Here is a 20,719-nt window from a genome sequence, read left to right on the forward strand (position 1 = left end):
TAAGCCAATGTAGGGCAAAAGCCCACTATTTCTAGATTCTTCTCAAAAGCAATGAATTCTGCACAGCTTTAAAGTTGAGGAGTAAACGTCCTAAATGGCATTTCAATTTGGTTGGCTTACTTCATAATCCTATGTGTTTGATTCTATGTATTTAAAAACATACTGAGAATGGGTAAGTAGACTTCATCAGATTGACAAAAGGGTCCATGACATACAAAAAGTGGTTAAGGTCCCCTGGTCTAAATTGTTTGCATAGTTTATCGAAATTTTCACCACTTCAGAATAAGAAATTTTTTTTAAGGTTTTATAAAGTTTATTAGCTATTGGAAATCTAAAGTACACAACAGAAAAAAAAGACCTCCAAATTTTAATTTATTTTAAACTAACTTAGAAAATTCCTCTGTTTCTGCTTGGCAGGGTGCCTTAAACTAATCAAAATTTATCCCCAGATATAATAAGAAATAAAGCCCTGGCCATGAGTAGAAACTCGTAAGAAATTCAGAGATTTAATGTCATAGAATTTCAAAATTCATATTCTAAACCCAATCCTTTAGTTTGAAGATTAGGAAACTGAGGCATGGAGAGGCTACGAGAATTAACCCATAGCCAGTGAGATGGTCAGTGGCAGAGGCCAGACTCCAGTCAAAATTTCCTGATTTTCCTTGTCCATTACCCTTTCTTCTATACTACGTGACTGCCTTATTTTAAGTGTCTTGGTATACATTAAATTTGTGTTATTTTAAGATATTCTGTTCATCATCTGTGGGCCTGTGTATTTTTAGGACTTAACTGACTCACTTAAATGTATCATGGATATGTTTTAGAAGCCACATATTTGCAGTCGCCCAACTTAAGGTTCACTAAGTAACTAAACCATTCTAAAGTAAGGTTTTTCATTACTTGTATTTGGGAGGAAAAAAATTGGATAACATTTTATAATTGGAATTACATGGATGCTATCACCTGCCTGCAAATAAATAACTGGCTTTTTAAGATAATTCTTATTTGGTTAAGAACAAAAGTCATGTTTCCTTTAAATTTTCTTTTGAGAAAAAAACGTTTTTGGATTATTTATTCATTTTTTTTTCTTTTTTCCTTTAGGGATTCACAGAATTGCTTCCTATTGATTTGATTAAAATTTTTGATGAAAATGAATTGGAGGTTTGTTGCATTTTAAATCCTTTATAATTTTTTGGAAAGTATATCAGCAGGTTCTTCATTCTTCTACCAACTATACATCTTTCTTTGCTCTAGTTCATAATGTTCTACAAAGAAAGGGAAAGTGAATTATACTATATATATAAGTTTTAACTGTTTGGGGGAAATGAGGAGCTGAGTCAAGACAACTAATCAGTCAGCTCTAATTTAGCAATATCAACTAGAGGTGAGTGTTAATATAAGTGATTTGATTCCCAAGAAATCTACTCTTCTGGATTTTATCATGGCCCTGAGAAGTCATACAGATGCATACTTATATCCAGAAGCAGCATTCCCAGTTGCTTCCCCCAACTGTTCCAGGGAACCCATATGAAGGCCTGACTGAGATTCTCCATGTGGACCTTACTACTGCACTGTTGAGTTTTGGGGTTCTTCCTCCATTGTCTGCTGCAGCTGAGTTGTGGTAAATAACTAGGCAGAAAAAACCACAGTGCTAATGATCTTAATCAGATATTAGTTATAGACGTATTTTTTTTAAAGCATACCTTCCCCTAAATCTTTCAGTGAACTGTTAAGTAGAAAAAGTAGGAGATGGCTTCATTATATATTTCAACATCTTCGTATTGGAGAACTAATATGGAAATCCAAAGTCAATGGAAGCCGTTATCCCTTTTTATGTGTTAAAAGAGAATCTTTTGAGAAATTCACTGGGGGGCTGGGGGTGGGGAGCAGCAGGCATGAGCCAAGATGGTGGCATGAAAACAGAGAAATTCACTACCCAAGGCAAGATTGGAATCCACAAGTTTGGGGGAATGGAGGGATATCCTGTTTTTGCCTTTTCAACTAATGATAAGGGACATTAGATTTGTGCACCCTTTAGCTGAGGTCCTTTCCTTAGACAGTGGAAATTGTCTTGATGCAATTTGTGAACTGGAAGGAAGCTTAGAAATAATCTGATTCATCTCCATAATTTTATATATGAGGAAACTGAAGCACATGGAAGCTGGAGTTGTGACATGTACAAAGCCACGTTACTAGTTGGTGGTAGAACAGAGACTATCACTCATCCCACCACTGTCCCCATCATCCCAATTTTCATGACACCATGCTGCTTCTCTAGTTATGTCAAATACAATTCTGAGAGAACATCTTCTCTGGCAACAGATTTACGCAGTTAAAAAAAAACTAGCCTAAATATATGTCACAACTAATAAAAGCATCCAACAATGTTAATAAATGACTGATTAACACAGAAACCTTGTCTATGGATGTGCTTAGAGCTAGTTAATTGAATTGAATGCAATGCATGACCTATTCTAATTGTCTGTGGTCTCTTGGGTTTTGAATAAGATAGAGGATACGTGTGTGTGTGTGTGTGTGTGAGTGACTTTGAGCAGCCATAAATTGGGAATCATTTCCTATGGTCATTGACCAAATATTGGTAAAAGTATTCATTGGGGGAAGCTTAGAGGTAGGGTGGGGCTAATAGCAATGAGGCAAGATGGAGAGAGGTACAATAATGAAAGGCTCATTAAGGATGGAAATCTGGGATGGGCAACTGAGTGGGGATGGTAGCTGTGTGAAAGGGAGCCAACTTTATAAAGCTTCTAATTTTGTCTAACAAACCAGATACTTTGTGGATTTTATTTTTTATTAATGGCAATATTGAACACCAATACAATTCAGTACAGTTGTTTAGTAAGTAAAATCCCCCAAAAGTTAATGTGCCATGTTTTTTAAAAGTCTTTAAAGTATTTCGGGAAGAGCAAGATGGAAATTTAATAGATTTCCTGGTTACATACAAAAATTGGAAAATTGGAAGTCTGTTTCCCCCCTACACACTTTTTTTTTAACCAAATGTGATTTTATCAGTTTAGAACAGGGCTGTCCAAAATACCAAAGTGGGGCCGAATGAAGCCCAGAGTGCAATTTATGCATCCCGCCTACAAGCATAGAAATTTACATAAATGCTTTAGTAAATTAAACCGAGCTACCACAGAGCTCTCACTAAAATGGCAACTCAAAATATATTGTCTATTGTTTCAATAAAAACCTGAGGTTGGACAGCCCTGGTTTTGAACATTCCTGGTAAGGAATTTCTTCTCTCACATCAATACCATCTCTGCAACTTCTAGTCTAGAGAGTTGCCTGGAAATGAAAGGCTTGCCCAGGGCTACACAACCAGTATATATCACAGGTAGCACCTGAACCCAGGTCCTGCTGACTCTAAAGCTAGCCCTCTATTCACTAAAGTCACAGTGCCTTTCATGTGATCCAAATGGTAATCTCTTTGGTTTGTTACAGCAAATATAGATAGAAGCGTTATTCCATGTATTTTTATAAAAGGTGATGAATTGGGTTATGAATGTTTTTATTTTTAAAAAAACAGCCACCATTTTTATATTAATAGCGGTTATGAAAGTAGGTTGAATCATCAGTGTGATTTTCAGTTTTCGGACCTTCCACATTTAAACCTGAATTGATTTTTCTAAATAGCTGCTGATGTGTGGCCTTGGAGATGTTGATGTTAACGACTGGAGACAACATGCTATTTACAAGAACGGCTACTGCCCAAATCACCCCGTCATTCAGTGGTTCTGGAAGGTAAGCCCCAGACCCACACTGTGGCCACGTTGTTATTCTAGGACCGGTTGTTGTACTAGCTGTTCTGTCTTTTCTGTACATAGGTTATATTTATCTCTAGTAGGAGTACTTCCTGCTATGCCTTATGCTGTTTTCATTTTAGTATTTATATTTGAAGATTAGGAAAAATTCTTCTTTGGCTTATTATCAATGCAGGTAGTTAGGGTGGTACTTAATGGAAGGAATTAATTTTATCATTCCTTTAATTAATGGAGAAGTAATAAAAAAGAAAATAAGAAAGAAAAAAAGAAATTTAATGGTAAAACTATACAGCATTCTCCCTTAATACTGGGGAATATAGATTAAGGAAAAGTTGACTTGCATAAATAACATATGAACACATCTTCAAAACTATTTACATTGTCCATCAGTACTGCGACAAATGTACCCTCTCCCATTATCTTATAACTGAGATTGGAAAATTTTTTTATCCTTTTCCAAAATATCATTCTTTCCAAAGAATCTGTCTAATGTTCTAAGGAATTCTGCCAAATATTTTGAAATTATATTGCTCCAAGAATGAGTAATATGAAATGTGATTTAATATGACTTTAAATATCCTAGTATCGTTATCTATTTGGAATGGGGAGAAGGTGGAGAGATTTCAAAAGTGTAGTCAACAAAAGGCTGCATGTTTGCAAAATGAGAAAAAAAGCAAGCCACTCATTTTTATTTTCCTTTATTATATTTTTAAATATCAATGGTGACATAGATAGATAGTATGGCTTGCAGAGAAACCACTTGAAATCCCCATCTTGTGATTAGATGAGGGTATAACCATGGTTTAAGTATAAGGAATTTCCCTTCCCTTTCCTTTCCTTTCTCCTTCCCTTCCCTTTCCTTTTTCCTTTCCTTTCCCTTTTCCTTTTTCCTTTCCTTTCCTTTCTCCTCTCCTTTCCTTTCCTTTCTCCTTTCCTTTCCTTTCTCCTCTCCTTTCCTTTCCTTTCTACTTTCCTCTCCTTTCCTCTCTCCTTTACTTTCCTTTCCTTTCCTTTCCTTTCCTTTCCTTTCCTTTCCTTTCCTTTCCTTTCCTTTCCTTTCCTTTCCTTTCCTTTCCTTTCCTTTCCTTTCCTTTCCTTTCCTTTCCTTTCCTTTCCTTTCCTTCCCTTCCCTTCCTCTTTTCCTTTCCTTTTTCCTTTCCTTTCCCTCTCTTTGCAATCCTAGTAAATCAAAAGTATAAAGATTTCATTTCCTGTAGCATGCTTTGTATTTTGACCTGACTTAGCATTAGTAGCACGTACAGTGAAGAGAGCAGCATTCCAACAAATGTTTCTGTCTCTCTGATATCTCTCATGTGTTCCATTCTCTCCACACACACACAAACTATCCTAGTCCAGGCTTTCATCCTCTCTCCCCTAGTCTCTCCCTACTCCAGTCTACCCTTGACATAGCTACTGAAACGATTTTCTTAAAGTACAAATTTGATCATGTTACTCTCCTACTTGATAACTCTTGGTGTCTCATTATTACCTCTAGGATCAAGTTGTAAACACCTGTCTTTGGCATTTAATGCTCTTCAAAACCTGGCCCCATCTTATCTTTCCAGGCTTATTTTATACCTTATTACACCTTTTTGTACTCTATTATTGACAAGTCGTTTTTCAGTTATGTTCAACTCTTCATGACCCCATTTGGGGTTTTCTTGGCAGAGATACTGGAATCATTTGCCATTTCCTTCTCCAACTCATTTTACAGATGAAGAAACTGAGGCAAACAGGGTTAAGGGACTTGTCCAGGGTCACACAGCTAGTGTCTGAGGCCATATTTGAACTCAGGAAGTCCTGACCTCAGACCCAGCACTTTATCTATTCACTGTGCTATCTAGCTGCCCTTGTACTCTATTACACATTGTATTACACCTGTTACGCCTCTATGTGCTCAAGTCCGACCATGCTCACCTCACTGTTATTCTTGATTTATGACAACCCCACCACCACCACCCCCCTCCTCTCATCTCGTTGACTTTGTGCTGACTGTCTCCCATACCTGAAATGCCCTCTCTTTTAGATCTCTACCTCTTGGAATCTCTGATTCCCCTCGGGATCCAGAAACTCAAACATACCTTTTACAGGAGTTCTTTCTTGGTTCCCACACTGATAATACTCTCCTCCATCCCCAAGATTACCCAGTAACTACTTTGATGGTATATTATACATACCTATTTAGGTGCATTTTGTCTTCCCTATTAGAATGGAAGCTCCTTGAGGACAGGGCTGTTTTGCTTTTGTCTTATATTCTCAACTAACTAGTACAAAGCCTAGCCCACAGTCATGTTGGTTGACTTGAGGATATTCAGATTATTCTTTTTGTTTCTGTAACCATTGATTAGAGCAGGGGTTCTTGGTGAGGTCTCTGAACTTAGCTTTTTTTTAATATTTTGATGACTATTTCAATAGAATTGGTTTCTTTTATAATTCTATATATTTTATTTTATGTATTTAAAAGCATTCTTTTGAAAAGGGCTCCATAGGCTTCAATAGACAGCCAAAGTGGTACAGGACATACAAAAAAAGTTTAAGGACCCTTTGATTAGAGGATTTCTCAAATAAGAAACCCAGGTTTGTACCTTGAGTTTCTGTTGCTGAGAAAGTTTACATAATATCTTGTGTTTATAATTGACCTTGGGTGAGGGGTGGCGGAAATCACCGTGCTGTAAGACTGAATCATAAGGGTGATGACGCCATCAACATTAGCTTTTTATATAATGCATTTTTACATATTGGCAGACAAAAGAGACATTGTGAATATTTGATCTCTTTCTAAGATTAGAAAGGCTGGTATTGTGGCGACATTCAAAAATATGGCTCAATTTTCAGACTCGAATGTCTAGGTCTTATATTACAGTATAAATAAAATGATTTTTTGGATGTCTAAGTTACAGCAGCAAGTGCTGCATAGGAGACACAATGACTGGATGTCTCTGTTAATAGGCCGTATTATTGATGGATGCTGAGAAGCGTATCCGGTTACTGCAGTTCGTTACGGGGACATCTCGAGTGCCTATGAATGGATTTGCTGAACTTTATGGTAAGCAAGAGAATGTGTTGAGTGAAAGCTGTCCCTGAAAACCCATGCTAACATGTTTTCCAAGATGGAGCGGCCTAAGGGTAAATGACTCCTCCTCTAGACTTCTTAACCAAGCTTAATATTTTCTGTGTTTTCAACAGTTTATTTTGTATAGGTCTTATGTAAATGCATTTCATTATACAGAAGTCTGTATACATTTTAACCTAATAATTCATGCCTTCATGCAAAGTGCCATGGTTTTGTTATTAATGAAAAGAAACAGAATAATCAGACTTAAGAACCTCTCATGTGGCCATGTACTAGAAGGAATAAGTGATCATAACATCTCCAGGAGAGTGAGTTCTTCAGTGTTTACAATGTATTAAAATCATAAATAAGCAAAGCTCTATCTATCTTGAGGGTTTTATTACAATTTTTCTTAGAAGTAGTGTTTAATTTAAATTTCTTGCTTCCAGCTTAAAGGTATCGGGAACATTTGTGCCTGCATATGAGATTTTGGGAATACTCCACACTGGAAAAAATGTAAATTTTATGTTGTGAATTTATATAAGAATTTTATTTAACTGGACATTAAATAGCATATTGCAGCCAAAGAGGCAATCTAAGGAATAGGTCTGGAGGCCATGCCCCTCTTAGACTGATTTTCTCCCCTGTTCTTTCCTTCTCTTGAATTTTTTCACTTTTCAAGTGAAAAGTGAAAATCACCATCACTAGTACATGCTAAATTGTATTTTCTTCTTTAATCTAGGTTCAAATGGTCCTCAGCTGTTTACAATAGAGCAATGGGGAAGCCCTGAGAAATTGCCCAGAGCTCATACATGGTAAGTGGGGAGGGGACAAAAAAAATGAGTTATGTTATAGATTTATACACATATAGTCAACATACTTTAAGCACAAAATAAGATAGATAATTTTCACTTATGCTAATAACATATAGAACCAAGTTGGTAGAAGTATTGACTAAAAACATGTCAGAAATACTCCTTACCATCATCTTCATCATCACAGAGCATTCTAGACACTTAATTTATTTTTCATGCTGTACTAGATGCCGTAGAAAGAAGACAACGTAGATATTTCGTACTTAGGATGAGAAATGTCCTGGGAAGGGCGATATAACTTAAAACAGTATGTGAATGGACAACAAAACATGTGGGCATAAACAATCTATGTTAAAATAGCAGCCCTCTAGCATCCTAAGGCAGAAGTGTCAAATTCCCCTGGGGCTCAGTGTCAGTACCTATGTAAAATATAATTGGAAAATGTTTAATGAAATCAATAAAAATGCTATACAACACAGATGATGGATGAATGACTCTTATAGATGTCATCCTTACATGTAGACTATAATCATTCACCATAATTTGTGGTTGTCTAAATCATGGGGCTACAGGGATTGATTTCTATATGAGTTTCACATCAGTCCCTAAAGGCATCTGAAATGTCTCTGAACTGAGAAGTCACCATAGAAGGAAAAAGGCCTATGATAGCAAGGAAGATCTTGAATGCCTAGCAACAGAAATAACTGAGAAAAGGTTAGGATCTGTTGGTTATGCCTGACCCAATTTCAGATTATTTGGCTCATGGACAAAAAGAAAAACAAGGGCTCTTACTGACTGTTCAATGGCTGGTCTTTTCACACAAATCTTAAAGACATGGAAGTGACAGGAAACCCTAATATTGAAATGGATTTTTCATTTAGTTTATTTGAATACTCCCGCCAGTGGTATGGTCAAAATCTGTGTGCCTCTCCATCCTTTGCAAATATTCTGCAGAGCTTGTCCATATTCTCCCATAAACATTCTATGAGGATTTCACCCAGTGTGCTCTGGGTCTTTCTCTGGGTAACAAAGTTATGATGAGACCTCTCTGCCTGTTGCTTACTTGAGTCATTACCTTATTCATTCTCATTATCCCAAATCCTAGGCTAATATGAAGATATGTTTGTTTGTCACCAATTAATAATATATCAACCTCTTTCTCATTGATCATCTCAGACCCTACCCCCACCACACTTCATTATATGTGATTTAATAAATTGGAGAAATCCCTTAACCCATGAACAGTTGCTCACAACCCTACAAAACTCCTAATCTCCTAACTATGTGATTTATTAACAATGTAGTCAAATAACACAAACATGAATGACTATTTGTCATACTTTACCTTTAACAAAGATCACAGCCAAAGTCACCTCTAACCGTTACTGTGACTATAGATGACTTCACCTTATTATTAATAGGTTCCACAATTCAGTTCACTCAAGATACTGAGTAAAGTCTCTTCTTGAGAATTCTCTTCATCCTCTTCATCAGATATAGGATAAAGTGGTTCCATGAAAAGAGGAAGCCATGACAGGAAAATAGCTTCCCTCGAAGCAACTAGGTGGTGCAGGTAATAGAGCCTTGACCCTAAAGTCAGGAAGACCTGAGTTCAAATGTGGCCTCAGACACTACTAGCTGTATGTGTGACCTTGGGCAAGACGCTTAACCTCTGTTTGCCTCAGTCTCTTCAACTGTAAAATGGGGATAATACTAGCCCCTCCCTCCTAGGGTTGTTTTGAGGATCAAATGAGATGATATTTGTTAAAGCATTTAGAACAGTGCCTGGCACGTAGTTAGCACTATACAAATGTTAGTTATTATTAGGTCATCACTGTTAATAGTATCTGTCCAGAATGACTCCTAAAATCATAATGGTTCTTCATAACGTAACTAAGACAGTTCTCCCAAGAAATTTTTTTCCCTCATTCTCTTTCCCACTTTCTCACAGACCATCTCCATTTATTCTCTTTTCTCAGTTTTCCTGAGATCTTCTAGCCCCAACTGTCAAATCTTTAATATTTCATTTAGTTCTTAAAGCTACAGTAATAATAACTATAGGCTCTGTAGTAGAAGCTTTTGAAGCTGGTGTTATTATATCTAGGTTTCCTGATATTGCATGGATACAAACAAGCAAAAGAGAAGGAAAATAGAGAAGAAATGGTTAAAATAAAGTATTTGACTTGCAAAGAGTTTCTGCTGTCTTCCATACTCTGTTAATCTCGAAATGTTCTCACTCCCTAGCAATTTTAGAGGACAGTTTTATTGAGTTAGACCCACCCTGTTGAGATCACTTTGAATTTTGAATGTCACGTATCATAGTGGCTCTTCCATCCAACATTCATCCTTTGCACATTTGATAAACATATCATCTGTGTCTTTATCCAATTAATTATTAAAGATGTTCTTGAACAGGACAGAGCTAAGGACTGAATCCTAAACTTTGGAAACAACAGCCAGGAGGCATTAGTGCCTAATAAGTATGATCCGTGCATAGTGCAAGGAATAGAATTGGATTAGAAAGATTCTTTCTTATAAAGATTTGGTTATCTGAAAGTTTTCTAAGAAAAACTCAGAGGTGAAAAGGAAAAAATCTCAGAAGCATTCAACAGATCCCCTTATGTTGGTCCCATTAAGAGATGGTCATGAACTAGATGTATCTATAGATAAGGAAAAAGACCTAAAAGACAGTAAATAGTTTTTAAAGGAAGCTGCATTTGTGTGTATGTATATGTGCGTGTGTGTATGTGCATGCATGCATGCATATTTTTTTTCTTTTTAATAAATTTCTTTATTTATTTTTGGTTTACCACACACGGTTCTACATAGTTTTGAGTTCCAGATTTTCTCCCCTTCCTCCCCCCTCCCTCCCTAAGACGGCATGGAGTCTCATATAACTGTCATGAATGACTTTGCATTGAATTAATTTATGCACTAGTCAAGTCGTGGAGAAGAATTTTGACCAATGGAATGAATCATGAGAAAGAAGAAACAGAACCAAAAAAAAAAAAACCCAAAAACAAAAACAAAAGAGAAGCAGAAAAGGCGAGCATGTAGTGTACCTCAGTCTGTATTCAAACTTCGCAGTTCTTTGTCTGGATGAAGATAGCATTCTCCATCGTGAGTCCCCTGGAGTTGTCCTTGCCCCTTAAGTTGCTGAGAAAAGCGCAGTATGTCAGGGTTGGTCCTCACGGAATCCACATATCTGTGGCTGCGCACAACGTTCTCCTGGCTCTGCTCCGCTCACTCAGCATTATGTCGTGTAGGTTTTTCCAGGTTGTTATGAAGTCTGCATCATCCCCATTTCTTATGGCACAATAGTATTCCATCACCTTCATATACCACAGCTTGTTCAGCCATTCCCCAATTGATGGGCATCCCTTTGCTTTCCAATTCTTGGCTACCACAAAGAGAGCTGCTATAAATATTCTTGTACATATGGGTCCTTTTCCCGCTTGCGTGATTTCTTTGGGATACAACCCTAGAAGTGGTATTGCTGGGTCAAAGGGTATGAACATTTCTATAGCCCTTTGGGCATAGTTCCACACCGCCCTCCAAAATGGCTGGATCAGCTCACAACTCCACCAGCAATGCAACAATGTTCCAATTTCCCCACATCCTTTCCAGCATTTATCATTCTCCTGATTTGTTATTTTAGCCAATCTGACAGGAGAGATGTGGTATCTAAGAGTTGTTTTGATTTGCATTTCTCTAATCAGCAGCGATCCAGAGCATTTTTCCATATGCCTGTAGATAGCTTTAATTTCTTCCTCTGAAAACTGCCTGTTCATATCCTTTGACCATTTCTCAATTGGGGAATGGCTTGTATTCCTATATATTTGGCTTAGCTCCCTGTATATTTTAGAGGTGAGGCCTTTATCAGAGATACTAGTTGCAAAGATTTTCTCCCAATTTTCTGCTTCCCTCCTAATTCTTGTTGCATTGGCTTTTTTTGTACAAAACATTTCAATTTGACATAATCAAAATTATCCATTTTGCATTTTGTAATGCTCTCTATCTCTTGTTGGGTCATGAATTCTTTACTTTTCCACAAATCTGATAAGTAAACTATTCCTTGCTTTCCCAAATTACTTAGAGTATCAACTTTTACTCCTAAATCATGAACCCATTTTGACTTTATTTTGGTATATGGTGTAAGATATTGGTCTATGCCCAGTTTTTGCCCTACCATTTTCCAATTTTCCCAACAGTTTTTGTGAAATAGTGAATTATTAGCCCAGAAACTGGCCTCTTTGGGTTTATCAAAGAGTAGATTGCTAAACTTGTTGATTTCACCTACTTGTGTACCTATCCTATTCCACTGATCCACACCCCTGTTTCTTAACCAGTACCAGGAAGTTTTGATGACTGCTGCTGTGTAGTACAGTTTAATATCTGGTGTGGCTAAACCACCATCTCTAGCATGTCTTTTCATTAATATCCTAGATACTCTAGACCTCTTGTTTTTCCAAATGAATATTGTTATTATTTTGTCCAGCTCAGTAAAAAAATTTTTTGGTAGTTCGATTGGTATGGCACTGAATAGATAGATTAATTTAGGTAGAATTGTCATTTTTATTATATTAGCTCGGCCTAACCATGAGCAACTGATATTTCTCCATTTATTTAGATCTGATTTTATTCGCGTGAAAAGTGTTTCATAGTTATGTTCATATAGGCCCTGGGTTTGTCTTGGCAAATAGACTCCCAAATATTTTATAGTGCCTTCAGTAACTTTGAATGGAATTTCTCTTTCTATCTCTTGCTGTTGGGCTTTGTCAGTAATGTATAGGAATGCTGAGGATTTATGTGGGTTTATTTTATATCCTGCAACTTTGCTAAAGTTGTTTATTATTTCAAGTAGTTTTTTACTTGATTCTCTAGATAAATCATCATATCATCTGCAAAAAGTGATAATTTAGTTTCTTCTTTTCCTATTCTAATTCCTTCAATTTCTTTTTCTTCTCTTATTGCTACAGCTAGTGTTTCTAGTACCAAATTGAATAATAGGGGTGATAATGGACATCCTTGTTTCACCCCTGATCTTATTGGGAATGCATCTAGTTTATCCCCATTACAAATAATGCTTGTTGATGGTTTTAGGTAGATGCTATTTATAATTTTGAGGAAGGTTCCACTTATTCCTATGCTTTCTAGTGTTTTTAATAGGAATGGGTGTTGTACTTTGTCAAAGGCTTTTTCTGCGTCTATTGAGATGATCATATGGTTTCTGCTAGTTTTGTTGTTGATATGGTCAATTATGCTAATAGTTTTCCTAATATTGAACCAGCCTTGCATTCCTGGAATAAATCCTACCTGGTCATAGTGTATTATTCTCGTAATGAGTTGCTGCAATCTTTTTGCTAATATTTTATTTAAAATTTTTGCATCAATATTCATTAGAGAAATTGGTCTATAATTTTCTTTCTCTGTTTTAACTCTACCTGGTTTGGGTATTAGTACCATATTTGTGTCATAAAAAGAATTTGTGTGTATGTATATGTGTGTGTGTGTATGTGCATGCATGCATGCATATTTTTTTATTCAGTCATTTTTCAATCTTGTCCAAGTCTTCACGACCCCATCTGGAGTCTTCCTGGCACAGATGTTAGAGTGGTTTGCCATTTCCTTCTCCAGTGGATTAAGGTAAACAGAATTAAGGGACTTGACCAGGGTCCTACAGCTAGTCCGCAGTCATATTTGACCTCAGGTCTTCCTGACTCCAGGCATGGCAATCTATCCACTGCACCATCTAGCTGCCTCATGACTAGTATTAGAAGGACCAAAGTTTAATAATAGCTCAAAGGATCAAGCTGTGGCAATTGAAGCAGTACATACTTGTGTACACACACACACTCACACTCTGTCTCTCTTAACCCATAAGGCAAAGAGAGTAGAGATAGGATGAAAAATTTTATTTCAAAACAAAATAATAATTTTTATTTTGCATCAGTTAATGCACATAGTCCTTCTAATGCTAGACTGTCTAGAAAGGGATGGATGGCCACTGATACTGACAGAAGTCAGTTCAAGGCTCAGCTCTAGAAATTCAGGTGGCCTAGGTGTCCACAGCTAAAGGTTAGCAGGTTTTGTGAAATTTGGCAAAGGACCTAAAGAAGATGGAATACTCGAGAAGGATTATCATGATGGCCAGTGTCCAAGTCACCCTGCACTACCCCATGACTCCAGGCCATCTTTGGCAGAAACAGAACCCAGGAGGGAGCTCAGAAGCCCATAATTCAAATCCACTATACTAAACAGAATCTGATCTTACAGCTGTTCATCATAGCTCACTGTGTATTAGCATAAGCTATGTGAGTTTGGTGTGAGGTGGAACATTATTAGTAACTGGGTCACAGCCTTACCTCCCTACACAGTCACTGTTCTAACTTCCTTTATTGGACAGAAAGAGACTGCCTGGGTTCTTCGGCTCCACATTTCTGCTCTCCTGAGCTAGCTTTCACTCTCCAACTAATCCCAAGTGTAAAACCATGTGGCCACTTTTCTGAATACCTGCCCTTGTTGTTGTTCAATCATTTAGTCACGTCCAACTCTTGGTGACCTCGTATGGGGTTTTCTTGGTGAGTTTGTTTGTTTGTTGGCAAGTGGTTTGCCATTTCCTTCTCCAGAAAACACCTGTCCTGCCTACTCCCTAATCTCATACCAATGTATTCACATTGTGCACACCCTACAGTCCCTGTGTCTATTGGCAGAGTATCACAGAGATAAGCTCACTGACTGGCTCTCAAACCACCTATCAACATGCATAAGTCCTAAGGGTACCTTCTGGTTCTCCTAAGGACCTCCTTTTGGGACCACCATCAGCCACTTCCCTATCCATTGTGTCAAGAGACAGAGTAAAACCTCTGTAATGAGGTGTCTCCATTTTGTCCCTCTGTCTCAGATTGCTCCAAACCCACAGTCAATGTGGCTGCAAAGGGAAGCAGGTGTTGGTATTTCCAATGGGGTATTTAGAAAGACCAGGAAGTACCTTTAGGGCTGCTGCAAGTTGATAAGAATTTTGAAAGACAGCCCACAAGCTAGCTCTGTGTATCCTGGCAGAAGATTCAGAAACTGTAGGAAATGTCTCCCACTTATGTGTTGGTGGGGAACTGTGGATGTTGCCTATACTATCAGATATGGCTGAGCTTTGTTCTCTGTCTTTGTTACAAGGGATGATTTGATAGATAGGAAAAGGGGAAGGGCTGTATACAGAAATAAAGGTGATATCAAAACAAAATATAATGAAAATAAGAATTTTTTTAGTTGGAAAAAGTGAATTGGAAAGAAAAGATAATTTTTTAAAAAGAAATCAACCCTGCTTTATATGGCTGGAGCAGTCACTGTTTGCTTCTCAGCTGGGGTGAGAGGAGCTGGACAAGCAGGCAGGAGAGTGGGACATAGCCCCTTCCTTCCCTTTTCCCAACCCCACTGTCCCTCTAAGCCCCATACAAACCTCCTCTGTGGAATTCAACCTTTTCCAAAAATACTCTGACCAGGGGCAGGGTGGATAGAGTTGGGGTTTCAGGCTGGCCAGCAGGTTGGTTCCATGAGGTAGCTATTGCTGGTGCTCCTGGGGAGGGAGTGGAGTTAACGGAAGGAAGCTGATCCAGAGTTCACTGAGGCAACAAGGTTGTTGTTGACTTTAGGCGCTGTGGGGGAAAAACAGGGAGTCTCTGGGTAACCCCAGAAGGCAGGGGTTAGAATCTTGGGTGGTATCCTCATTATCCTTTGTAGAATGGTGGGTTTTTTCCAGCTTATTCAGGTCTGATGAGGTAGTGTCAGAAGAGTTCTAGTATATGTGAATAGTGTAGAAAGATTTAAGCCTTAAGAAGATTCACCACGGGAGTAATTACAGGTGGGCATGAAATCCTGGATGCAGTCATATGGGTGAGGATGATATTGGTCCCACTGAGGAAATAAGGGTGAGAAAGAAGAGTCTTGTATATTATAAGTACTTACAGAAGTATAAAGTACCATACAAATGCAAATGTGTTACTAAAGAAGGTTGTGGTTCAATTTGATAAAGTTTCTCAATTACCTCTCCCCTCCCTGGCATCAGTTTTATTGCCTGGCTTTGCATTCTCATTCTTTAGAACTTGTGTAGAATGATCTCTCAGAAACACTGTGAGTGAGCCAAGCTGCACCATGCCTATAGGCCTGCTTCTTGGCTCTAAATCAGCCATAACTCTTAGCTGCCCTCGTTTGCCTGGTTTGTGTGCGCTGTGCTAGAGAACTAAGCCGAGTCTGAGGTCTCGGTCCATGTGGTTTCACAGCATGAACATACGTTCGGAAACCAAAGAGTAGAAGAAAGTGCTTGTGAAATTGTATTTGTTTAAAATGTAAGAATAAAAAGGAATTCCCTTAGCAGAGTTGTCTAGCTTTTATGTAAATCCTCTCACCCTTTCAAAGAGTGGGGAATGTTGTCTCTCCAGGTAATGCCTTTTCTTTCAAATCCTAAAAGCATCCTGCCCCAGGTCATGTGGAGCAGTTGTGACTAGTATTGCTTCTTGGCAATTTATTTTAAAATTTATTTAAAATTTATTTTAGACATCTGGATCAGCCCTCAAGGGTCATCAGAATCAAACCCAGCTTTATTGTAATACTATTATTATTAATTATAATACTGATTATTAATCAACACTGATTAATTAATACTATTGTTAATTATTGTTAACACTATTATTAATAATATTAATACTATTATGTTCCTCAGTGTGAAAAGACAAGTAGGATTGATGTGATCATTAAGTTTATATAAAACTCCTCACCTTTCAAAACCTTGAACATCTCACCTTTTTTCCATTTCTGAAAGTACCTTTAAGAACTGTGCTTCAAATCTTTAGCAGAAATCCAGGAGAAACTACATCCTGGCTTCCATAGAAACAGCAAAGTTGAAGTATACATACCCCATTTCACCCCAGTCAAATGATAACCCAGCTGACTCAGCTTGTTTTATTTCCTTGGTGCTAAATTAGCTAAGGCAATAGAAAATGTACTGAGCTTGGGAGTCACCAGACTTGAGTTAGAATCCTGACTCTGCTGCTTACTACTTGTGTGACCTTGGACAAGTCATTTAATTCCTTGGGGCCTCAGGCTATGGACCCCTAAGGTACCTTCCAGCTCTAGATACAGGAATGAGTAAAACTAATAGTTTTTTTTTTTTAACCATACAAACTAAAACCAGGCGCAAATTACTTAAAATGGGGAACTGTCTTGGTGGTTACAAATGAGTCTGGCTAGTTTTTTCACTAGGATGGGATGGCCAGTTTTGCCTTTAATCTGCGCCCAGACTTGACGTATTTGCTCAAAGCTCTTCTTGTGTCATAAGGTAGATGGCAAAAAAAAGTCCATTGACTACTTCATAGCAATAATTCTTAGATTAAAAACCAGTTGTTTAAAGCTCATTTTCTTGCTGTATTTCTAATAATGCACAAGATTGTGAGCCCTCAAAAAAAATCTGATCTAATATCTACGGTCAGCATACTTCATTCAGCTTGAGCGACAAAAGGAAATAGACCCATTTCATTCCTCAGTGTACTTTTCATTCTAAGTCTTCGGCACCTTTGTTGAATCTCTAATGTTCAAGAGGGCATCATTTACCTTTTTGAAAACAGAAGGCTGATTTCATGGAAATTTAAAAATGAAATCCGCTAATTTCATGTTAGAAATTCTGAATACAATTTAATACTTTTAAAAATTGTTCCCTAAGTTGATGGTTAAGATAAATAGATAGAACTGCATATGCTTCACTATGTGTATCATTGGAAATAAGGATTATTATTGAAAAGAACTATTCAATTTAATTAGTTGAAACAATTCTAGATAATATCCTATGTTATTGCAAAATTTCCAGATGGCTGTTTCAAGCTATTAATGAAGGCATATTAACTTAGCTTATTATTCACCAAACATAGGAACATAAAATGTGCCATGTCTATTTCATCCAGCCCAGAATTCTGTCTCTGCCAATGGTAATAAAGGGCTTATTTGCTATTGTTAATGTTGTCATTTAGAGATGTTCCTATAAAACACTATATTTTTTTCTGGTTTTCATTATGGATCTGTCTCCCATGAATTTATCTAAAAAAAATTTGAAACTCTTTTAGACTTTTCAAGATGAATAGGGTAATAAAAGATAATTTGTTGCTGACTTAAGCTTGCCAAGCATCTTGTATGACATATATTTCTCATTTTCAAAAGAGTTGGTTTGATACAGGTCTTCAGAATTATACTATGTAAATAAAATCCCATTTATGACATGACACACGATACTGATGAAGCCATACACACACACACACACACACACACACACACACACACAAACACACACACGGCTATCTCCATGAGCTATAGAAACCAACCCACCCTTCCCCTATTTTGATGGTCCAATAAAGCTGCAGCAGCCTCCCATGTCCCTCTCTGGTGACATGACATGATCGATGTTGAAAATTAGATTGTGGGCTGCTTCAGGGATCTGTTTTCACCCTTCTTTGTGTCTCTGGCACTCAGCACGTGGCCCAGCACATAGAGATACCTGACTTGAAGAAATAGACATTTGTCACCTTGACATATGGCTTCAACTCAATATACTATGCCAAGACAGAGATAAATAGGGGTGTGTGTGTGTGTGTGTGTGTGTGTGTGTGTGTGTGTGTGTGTGAATAGTTTGGAAAATCTAGTGTGGCTTCTTAGGCAAAGTTTATATTGAAGAATTCCCTCTAGACAGAATGATTTGCAATGCAATAAAACTGTCTAGAACTATCACTTCAGGGTAAGAAAAGCTTTACTAAATCCCCTCATGCTTTAAGCAAATGACATTCAGGAAGAAAGGGCTATTAAAGCATAATCTGTTTGTCTAACTTTGGGTATTCTAAATACTGAGAAATACCTCTCACCTTTAACCATTATTCACATTTTTTGCTTGTGTTTGAATTATAAAGGCTATAAAATTTTAGGATTTGCTTAGTGTGTCTAAACTTTTATGTTTCCTTTTTGCCCTAAGACTGTTCTAAGGAACAATAGCTGAAAGGTGCTACAGACATATCAGAATATTATTTGTATATAATTTACATTTATCTCCAAAGACTTATGTAGAAATATGGTCAGTATAAGCAGATTCCAAGGTGGAAAAAATTGTCACTATCCCTAATATCAGCTAGCAAATGTTCTACTCTATTTCTCAAGCCTTGTTTTTATACCTTTGTTTAGTTGTTTTTCAGTTATGTTCAACTCTTTGTGACTCCATTTGGGGTTTTCTTGGCAAAGATCCTGGAGTGGTTTGTCATTTCCTTCTACAGATAATTTTACAGATGACGAAACTGTGGCAAATGGGGTTAATTGACTTGCCCAGGGTCACACAGCTAGTAAATGTCTGAGGCCAGATTTGAACTCAGGAAGATGATTCTTCCTGACTCCAGGCCTAGTGTTCTCTCCACTGTACCACCTAGCTGCCGCTGGTTTGTGCAGCTATCTTCCTTCCCCTATAAGTTTTTGTAAGCATATGACAGAGAAGGTTAAGACATAGGAGAATAACAGAAATATTTTCTGTGCCTCACATAGCTCCTCAACCAGTTTGGAAAATGCTAATTTAAATACATCTAGTCACTGATTTCTGAGCTGGTTGTATTCCAAAAATTCATTTGAAACACAGTTACTTGTCTCTAGGTAAAACTGCATCGAGTGCCAATGCTATGAATGATGTGTAGGCTCTCACATTACCTCACAAAAGTCTATTTTATTTATCCATAGCATGACAACATTAAAAATTTAAAACTTGAAGGGAATTTGGAGGTCTCCTCATCATACTTTATAACATAGACCAATAGTATTATAATACCTAACCATCATTCATAGCAATATTTTATGGAAAAATATGTTCAAAGTGCCAGGAACACATTTTCCCCTAGCTAAGGTAAGGACTGTGCCTTCCCTCACCTCTCTCATCTTTAGAATAACGAGACTGAGGGATTCTTTCCACTACAAGCCACTGGTCAGGACTCCCATGGCTTCAGGTTAGAATTCCAAGACCGTTTAGGAGGAAGGAAAGATGGAGGGTGGGAGTGAGGGCTGGTGGAGGAGTAAGCCAAACTGACAAAGTTTTCGGGAGAATAGGAAGTGAAAATCTATGGGGTTCATGCCCCAGGAATCACTGCTTGACCTGGTATTATTTAATCATTTTATCAGTCACCTGATCAGCTGATCAAAGACACAGGTGCCACATTTATCCAATTCGTAGATGACAAAAAACTAGAAGGAATTCCTAATATACTGAATGACAGAGCAAGGATTCAAAAAGGTCCTGATGGGCTAGATATTTAAGAAAAAAAATGTTACTATTATATTATAGTTCAATTAAAAAAATCATCTTCACAAGGGCATGAGAAGCATGTATAGATGGCAGTTGGTCTGAAAATGACCTAGGAGGTTTAGTGCATTGAAGCTCAAGGTGGGTCAACAGTATGATATGGCAGCCAAAAATGCCAATACAATCTCAGGCCAAGGCATGAGCTCCAGAACCAGGGAGGTGATCATTTTGCTCTACTCTGCCTTTACCTGAGTACATCCAGTATATTGTGCTCAATTATTGGCAATATATTTTAGGAAGAAAAGCTGCAGTATCCAGAGGAGAGCAGATAGGATCATGGGGGGCCTGAGTTCATACCTGATGACAGTTGGTGGTATTTAACCTGGAGAAGAGAATAACCATAGTATGATAGCTATGTTCAAGTATTTGAAGGGCTATCACATGGAATGATCATTAGGCTTGCTCTGCTTAGCCCCGTAGGACAAGAGGCCAAGTTACAAAGAGATAAAATCAAGTTTGGTGATAGGATGTACTTTGTAACAGTTATTTCCATTCAGTACTGGAATGGCCTATCTTAAGAAGAAGTGGGTTCCTAATCACATGAGTTTCTTTAAGGAAAGACAGGATGACCTCTTGCTAAATCCGTTTTTGAACGTAGCTAGGTGGTACAATGAATAGAATGTAGCATGTGGAGCCAGGAAGACCTGAGTTCAAATCCTGCCTCAGACATTTACTAGCTGTGTGAACCTAAGCAAGTGACAAC

At 37.6% G+C, this 20,719-nt stretch overlaps 1 protein-coding gene across 5 annotated transcripts in view; it reads left to right on the forward strand.

Annotated features, from left to right (window-relative positions):
- NEDD4L (NEDD4 like E3 ubiquitin protein ligase) overlaps positions 1-20,719 on the forward strand; it is a gene marked incomplete in the record, with an annotated part of 461,078 nt that overhangs the window by 433,853 nt on the left and 6,506 nt on the right. For all 5 annotated transcript variants that reach the window (XM_036757634.1, XM_036757643.1, XM_036757611.1 and 2 more), the window contains 4 exon segments: positions 1,102-1,161; positions 3,655-3,762; positions 6,732-6,828; positions 7,577-7,649. In XM_036757634.1, coding sequence (XP_036613529.1) covers positions 1,102-1,161; positions 3,655-3,762; positions 6,732-6,828; positions 7,577-7,649 — 338 coding nt within the window.

This window comes from Trichosurus vulpecula, chromosome 1 (genome assembly GCF_011100635.1).
Source record: "Trichosurus vulpecula isolate mTriVul1 chromosome 1, mTriVul1.pri, whole genome shotgun sequence".
NCBI classification, from domain to species: domain Eukaryota; kingdom Metazoa; phylum Chordata; class Mammalia; order Diprotodontia; family Phalangeridae; genus Trichosurus; species Trichosurus vulpecula.